Source organism: Myotis davidii, unplaced genomic scaffold (assembly GCF_000327345.1).
Source record: "Myotis davidii unplaced genomic scaffold, ASM32734v1 scaffold98, whole genome shotgun sequence".
Taxonomy (NCBI): Eukaryota; Metazoa; Chordata; class Mammalia; order Chiroptera; family Vespertilionidae; genus Myotis; species Myotis davidii.
Window position 1 is genome coordinate 168,889 of NW_006294654.1, and position 7,831 is coordinate 176,719.

The 7,831-nt window shown below is 43.9% G+C and overlaps 1 protein-coding gene across 1 annotated transcript in view; it reads right to left on the minus strand.

The window, feature by feature from the left end:
- PRUNE2 (prune homolog 2 (Drosophila)) overlaps window positions 1–7,831 on the minus strand; it is a 206,077-nt gene that overhangs the window by 62,268 nt on the left and 135,978 nt on the right. The window contains exons 9-10 of the mRNA XM_015567374.1: window positions 5,357–7,829; window positions 3,983–4,739 (exon numbers count right to left, since the gene is read on the minus strand). Of these exons, the coding sequence (XP_015422860.1) occupies window positions 3,983–4,739; window positions 5,357–7,829 (3,230 nt within the window). The remainder of the gene's footprint in view (window positions 1–3,982; window positions 4,740–5,356; window positions 7,830–7,831) is intronic.

The following is a 7,831-nucleotide window of genomic DNA, read 5'->3' on the forward strand; positions in this document are numbered from 1 at the left end:
TCTATCTATCATTTATCATCTATCATCTAACTATCTATCTACCTATCATTTATCATCTATCTATCTATCTATCTATCTATCATCTATCTATCTATCTATCTATCTATCTATCTATCTATCTATCTAATCTCCTATTGCTCCTATTGGCTCTGTTTCTCTGGAGAACCCTGACTATATATAATCAAAGTAACCCTTCTTCATGTGATATCCTTGCAAAAGTGCCTTCTTTTTAAAAGAAACATATGAATGGTTCTTAATTTTCAGAAAAGTCCGTGTGCTGCTGATTACTCTGCAGATGTTCTCTGTGACCGCATAGGAAAGCTCAGGCCCGTCCATCACTCTCGGAAATTAGTGAGCGATCCTGAGCTGGAGGGTGGGGGCATCTACAGCTGGGGAATGACCAAGGTGTTGGCAAAAGCCTCTGGGAAGACTGAATCTAGGGAACTAGAACACTGCGCTGAAAATCATAGGGAGAGAGTTTCTCTGTTAGCACTCACAGTAAGTTTTGTGAAAAAGAATTAGTAGGTGGAGGATGAGGAGAAAAAGCACCTCATCTTGCTCAGGTTTTGAAAAGCTTACTGCTCTCAAAACAGTGTGAATGCTGGGAGGGGCTGTGCTTGGATGAGTGGAGGGCAAGAAGCCAATTTGTAGCTAGTGTGTCACATCACAGCCTATTTCTATTTTTTGTTTGTTTTTTTATTGATTTCAGAGAGAGGAAAGGAGAGAGAGAGAGAGAGAGAGAAGGATAGAAACATCAATGATGAGAGAGAAGCATGGATTGGCTGCCTCCTGTACCCTCCCTACTGGGGATCAAGCCCACAACCCAGGCATGTGCCCTGATTGGGAATTGAACCCTGACCTCCTGGTTCATGGGTTAATGCTCAATCACTGAGCAACACTGGCTGGGCCTACTTCTGTTTTTGAAGACCAGGTTTTTTATTTTTACTTTTTTTCAGAGAAGAAAGGGGAGAGAGAGGTAGAAACAATAATGAGGAGAGAGAATCACCGAGTGGCTGCCTCCTGTATGCCCCCTACTGGGGATCAAGCCTGCAATCCAGTCATGTGCCCTTGACAGGAATGGAACCTGGGACCCTTCAGTCTATAGGCCGATGCTCCATTCACTGAGCCAAACCAGCTAGGGCTGAAGATCAGGTTTTAATTTATTTTTAGGACAGTCTTGATTTTAGGTGTTCTGTCTTATGATGAGATTATCTGTTACAGTATGTTCCTGGGTTTTTGGTTGGGAAAATATGGTTATCTTATATCGCTTCTGTGACTGCTTTCCCGTCTCCATGATTTCCTTCACCATATTCTTCCCAGTTAATGTAGCTATTTAATGTCCATCTCGAAATGCACCCTGTGGGGTGTAGTGTGACTTTCATGGGCATTAAGCACTTTTGCCTTCATGGGCTCCTTCCTTCGTTTAAACAAAAAAACTAAAAATTTATTTTACATCCTTGTTGGCAGAAAGAAATATAATCCACAAAGGAGTATACAGTAATAATTTTTTTGTCCTTTTGACTTTCAAAGAAATTCAAAGCCTCTCCTGAACCCCTTCGAGTATAATGGGCCTTGGGAACTCTGCCTCCTCATCTTATTGGATAATAAGCTGTCCCGGATTCCTCCATAAAAACGCCTCCCCTCTTACATACTAGCATCAACACACACTCTGGACACAGAGAGGCTCAAATGCCAACCCCAGTGTCTTCACTTTCTAACTATAAACCAGAGCAAGTGACTCAACCTTTCTGCACATCAGTTTTCTCCTTTGCATACTTCTTACCTCATACAGTTGCCATAGTAATGTGAAATCATGCATACATAGTGCTTAGTACCTGGTCCATGGCAAATGCTTGTAATTGGCAATTATTTCTGTTTAAACTGATGTTGGTCATTAACTACCTTCATTTAAGTATTACCCTATTATTTACCTTTTCAGCTATGTTTAACTTCCTTATTAAATGTAAATCCCTAGAGGGCTAGGAATAAGTTTTAAACTAGCGTTTCTCAGAACTTTTATTGTGCATCAGGGTCATCTGGTGGAGGTATTGAAATACAGATGACTGGACCCCATTTGAGTTCTTGAGTCGGGAGGTCTGGTGTGGGGCTGGTAATCCACATTTATAACTAATATGCAGGCGATGCTGAGGCCGCTGGGTTTTGGACCCCCCTTAGAGAATCACTGCTTCAGACAATTCTGCCTCCTCCAAAATCTAGCACAGAGGGAAGTTTTGAAGTACTAATATTTTTATACTACTATTAATGCTGGTAATAACACTAGAGTTGTAATAATACAAATATTTCCAAGTAAATTATTTATGCAACAGGTACTACAAATGCCAGCAGGAAAATCTCCCAACTGTGAGACAACTTTCATTACAGCAGGAGCTGAGCAGAAAGGGCTGCACAAAGAAACCTGATTGAAAGAAGAGGGGCACGTGGCACAATGCAATACTATCATCTGTTTGACTTCAGGGCCATGTGCAAAATGCAGACAAGAAGCCAAACAGTAGCTCAGCCAACTCCAGGCTGCCTGCGTTCTTAGCTCAATCTATAACAATGCCAGCAGGGCTGCTGGGATCCATCTGCTGCTCTCTTTCTGATAACGGATCTGGGGTCTCTGGAAGAAAATAGCTTGACAGGAAGAAAAAAAGATTAGGCCAACTGAAAATGCTGGATTTATGAAGCTTCACTTGAATCTGGTATAGCTTTTAACTCTTTATGGCCTTGGACTAAGCCTCAACATACCCCTGCTATTCTGTGTGTTCTCCGTTCCCTTCCTTCCTGGAGAAACGTCATTTTTGAATACCAAAGCTCTCCTGGGTGTACCGTGGCTACACACAGATTAAATCTGCAGGATTTAATACTGATGGAAGGCTTGACATCCTCCAGCCCAACCCACTGGTTTTACAGATGAGGAGACTTAAGTCTAGGGTTATCCTAAAATGCATAACCAACATGATAGCATCAGGCTGGAGTCCAGATTCCTTGACCGGCCGTGGCTATGTGGTGTGTATACCCCTTTATACTCCCAAAATGAATAGAAAAAAATGATATGGTTTTTTTTTTTCACTACATTTTAAGGGGGGGAAACATGATTCTCTCCTTTACTTAAGTTACTTTTCACAATTTGCCCTTTTGTCTCTGGAGGCAGGAGAGCGAATAAAGAGAAACACAAACAACTCTAAACAGTGTCAGCGGGGTCTGGAAGCTTGAGGGCAGGGACGGCATCCTGTTCCCTGCTATGTCCATGGCTACCCAGACACTCAGCACAGAGCAGATTCCAAAAACCATGCGGTGAGTGAATGGATGAATAAATGAATCACTGGTTTAATGGTGATGTGTTGATTTTCCAGCCAATCAGGGAATGAAGTTTCACACTAAGACACTAAGCCTGCTGTGGAGTCTCCTTATTCCCACTAGTAAGTTAAATACTTGTAGAAAACCAGAATCGCCTTTTCTGTGTGTCTGCTGGAAAGTATAGTCTTTGGGGGTAAAAAAAACCCCAGACTGTTCACGCTTGTTACGTAATTCTAGGCAAGTCATAGAATCTTTCTGATCCTTAAGGCCCCTCCCGCTATCAGTATGGGTAAAATAAAGAGAATAACACCTATTACCTCAGGGTTGCTGTAAGGATTAAATAAGATAATGGTGCCCCTGCCTGGTGCTATGAATAAATGTTAGTGCCCTTCCCACTCCGGTTCCAATGGCTTGTATAAGGCTGATACTGGTGTTGAGCAGGACAAATATTGGGAGGGTAAGTGTAAGATCCTGGGTGGAAACTGAGGGGCTTTTTTGGCTGAAAATATATACAAATCATGGTTATCATTATAGCTACCCAGCAGCTACTTTTCTTGATGGCATGCTCTGCAAAAAATATAAGCAAAACTAGGTATTCTTAATATCCCATCATCCCTCACTGTTTCCCTGGTTTCTAATAAAATCATTTTCAGGAAGAAAGTAAATTTAGTTTTTTGCTTACCCATTTGGTCTTGGTTTCCTTGTTCTGGGCTCAAGAAACTCTGTCTCCTCCTCCATTTCTGTCTCAGGGATTATGTTTTTCTGCGAAGGCTGTGGTGAAAGCATTTCCCATTCATTGTCATGGGCAACAGTCTGCAACATAACTGTATCTGGGCCAGCCCTGCCTCCGCTCTTGCTCTTCTGAGATTGGCTGCACAGACCAGAGGCCTCCTCTATTGCTGCAGATTCTAGAGGCTTTGTTTCTCCCAGAGCCTGCATCTGGGGACTCATGCCCAAGTTGTGATCAGAGGCTGGCTCCACTGCCCTCTCAGACCCTTCGTCTCTAGCTTCTGACGATGGATTGCCCACCTCACTATGGCCCAAGACCATCCAACTCTGTTCTTGCCCAGGGCTTTCAAAAGATGATCTCTTATCATCTTCAGAAGACATGTTCTCTGCAGAATGATCTTGTCTTTCACTTAAGGAGTCGGACTGACAAGTGTCTGGGAAGTCTGCTGCTTGAGTTCCTAGCAGCTCCGTTTGTTTGGAACCTACGTGGAACTCTGCCGATTCCGATGTGCTTTCTCTTGCTTCAAAGGCCTCTGGCTCTGGGGGTGAATTTTCTTTATGGTTTACAAGGATGTAGTCCAGGTGTTGTGCTTGATGGTCTTCATTCTTCTCCGTGTTCCTTTCTTCTCCGAATTCTGGTTTAATCTGCTCAGGCTCTTGGGTAGGAATTACTGCTTCTTCTTCAAACTCGAATATTCCCTTGCTGGCACCTAAACGTGGAAGATGAGGTGAGAAGGGGAGAAACAAGGCTTAATGGACACATTATGTGATTTGTGATCTTTGCAAATGATCCATCTAAGGAGAGGTAATTTAAGAAATATCTGTTTAACAGATGGCAGCCAGAGGTGAGGTAGCGGAGAGGCTGGGTGCAAAAGGTGAAGGGATTAAGAAGTAGATTGGTAGTTACAGAATAGTCACAGGGATGTAAACTACAGCGTAGGGAATATAGTCAATAATATTGTAATAATTATGTATGGTGCCAAGAGGGTACTTAAAATATCAGAGGAACACTATGTAAAGTATAGGATTGTCTAACCACTATTCTGTACACCTAAAACTAATACGAAGTAATACTGAATGTAAACTGTAATAAAAAGATATTTTATACCAAAAAAATATGTTTAATCTTCTCATGTGCTCTCAAAGATAGGTATTATACAAGGAGGAGCTATTACTGCTGTAATATAGGACTTGGCAAGGTAGGGATGCCTTGCAAATGTAGTTAGTTCCCATTTACCCACACCGGTAGGAAGAATATGTTTTGCAAAAGGGTTAATTGAATGAAAGCAGCAGTTTCTGGGGGTTGGTGGAATGGGCTGGTTCTTACCGTTTGATGGTCCTATGTCTCCACCTGCTGGTGAATCTGAATTATCTGTTTCTTCTTCCCAGTCAATGTTTGATGGAGACAACTCCACGTTGGAATCACCTCTGACAGGAAGAGAAGCTGACTCAGGGTCTTCATGAATATGCAGTACAACCAGCTGGTGCCCAGGTTGGCTGATTTGGGCCTCAGTGTGGCTTTCCTTGCTTCTTTGATCAGGTAGAGTGGAAAGCAGCATCTCTCCTGCTTCACTCCCCATAGACTTATCCTCCGGAGTCCCAGCTTCCTCTGAGGTTTTGACACCACGAGCAGGTTCTGTGAGGTAGGACAAATCAAAGGGAGGCGTGTAAGGTGTCAGTGATTGCTTCAGAGCATCTTCTTCCATGGGGTGGTCACCACCATAGAGAAAGTGTTCAGGCTCTTTCATGAAATCCTCATCAATATTTTGGCCCATGACATCACATTCAAAATCACCCCACGAGGCTTCAGATGAACAGATATCTTGCTTCCCAGCATCCCCATCCACTGGCGTATCAGGATTGCCTTCTGATAGTGTCAGTTTACTCATGTCATCTATGGTTCCTGTGGACGTGTTGAGACCTGAGGCATCACTGAAACTGATGCCTTCGCTTACATCCAGACAAGTGTCCGAGACTAGCAGAGCGTCGGGAACTGAGGCAGGGTCCCCAGCAGTCAATGGCTGCTCGATGTCCAACAAGGCTGCTTCCCCTATCTGACTTTCAGGAGAAAAGTCCTCTGAGATCCAAGAACTGTTGCCATCCATGGTTGGCTCTTGGTGAGTTACAAAAATAGCGGTTCCCACCTTTTTAATCATTGGGATTGTTCTGTCTATGGGCTCCCAAATTGGTGCCATCTCTAGGTCGGCTCCTTCTTCTGATGCTTTTATACCTGTGTTGTTTTCATCATTTATTTCAGAAGGTTCGGGAGAACCACTGTGAGAGGCAGCAGGCTGAGATGAGCCATTTGTGTTTACTTGATCGCTCGTGGGAGGCAGTGGAATTTTGTTTTCAGAACATGGTTCTGAACTGTATGGAACAAATTCCTGCCCAGGCTCGTGACTGGGTTCTTCATCCAGCTTTGGCTCGGTGACATATAACTCATTGGCTTCCCCTTCAGGTCCCATCCTAGCGCTGATGTGCGGCCCAGTCTCTTGCTTGGCTTCATGATCATGACAAATATCAGGGCTGTTGGAAGCCTGAGAATTGCTGTCCTGGTCACAGTGAGTCAGTATATCAGGATTCTCACCATCTGCTTTCAAACTGAAGGGCTGCTTAGCATCCATCCACAAGTCAGGCGAAGCTGAGGCCAACTGCCCACCCTCTTGAAAGTTGCCATGTAAGATATCTGGGACAAATGTGCTTTGGGGGCCCTCACTAGGGGTAGAGCCATCCCATTCAGCCCCTGACTTCTTTATCAACTGGGTAGAAGAACTGACAGCAGGGGAATCTTTGGAGGCAATGCATGAATTTGTCATTTCACTGGGGTACGATTTTTCTTCCTCCCGCCAATTTGTTTCTTGACACTCAATAGTTGAGACATTAGATGTAACACATTTATTTTCATCTATGTGAGTAAATGCTGGGTCTGGCTGATCCCAGACCGACAGCACTGCATCATGACACTGCTCTTGGCTAGGTGTTTCAGAAGTGAGCTTGTCACCAGCAGAAGACATGAAAGTTTGCTCTCTGGGATCCTTTTCTTTAATTTGGTCCAATATTACAAGCTGGCTAAGCTGATCAGCTTCTGGATCTGGCTGCCGTGGTTGAATGTTCCAAAGTTGCTCATGGGAGTTCTCCGCATTACTATCCAGAAAGGGTGACTGATGTTCATCACTGAAAGGATTAGTACAATGTGTGTCCATGGATTCCATATCACCCTGAATGGGTATGCCCCAGGGACCCACGTGTTGGTATACAGAAGAATTCATCTCTAGCATACCACCTGAGTTAGATAGCTCCCCCTCAAATGCCCTCTCAGTTGGTTGCCCTTCCTGAAGAGATGCATTCCACCACTCAGTGCTCTCAGCTGGGAAGTCAAGCATTTCCAGTTTAGAATTATTTTCATTCTTTGGTTCAGTTTTGGGAGATATTTGCCATATGATATTTCCTGTCTTCCCTGTTTCTGGAGATCTCGTCTCCTTATCTACTGCTATCATCTGTGTTTCAGTCTCCTTTAGTGGTGAGAAATTAGAGTGGTCAGGGCTGCTCTGTGGATTGTCACAGAATGGGTTTGATGTGTTCTCATTCTCTGCTGGTCCTGAACTGCCTACATAGGCAGATAATTCCTCAGACTTGGGATCTTCCATGTCCAAGAATTTAGATTCATTTAATGAGTCCCAAGCTTGGGGTTCGCTCTGAGCAACCTGGCAAGTGACCAAATGGCTCTCTTCCTCCACTGACTCCTCATCGCCTACGCTATCATCGTCGGAATCTGAGCTTGCTGACGTGAACTTGGCATCCT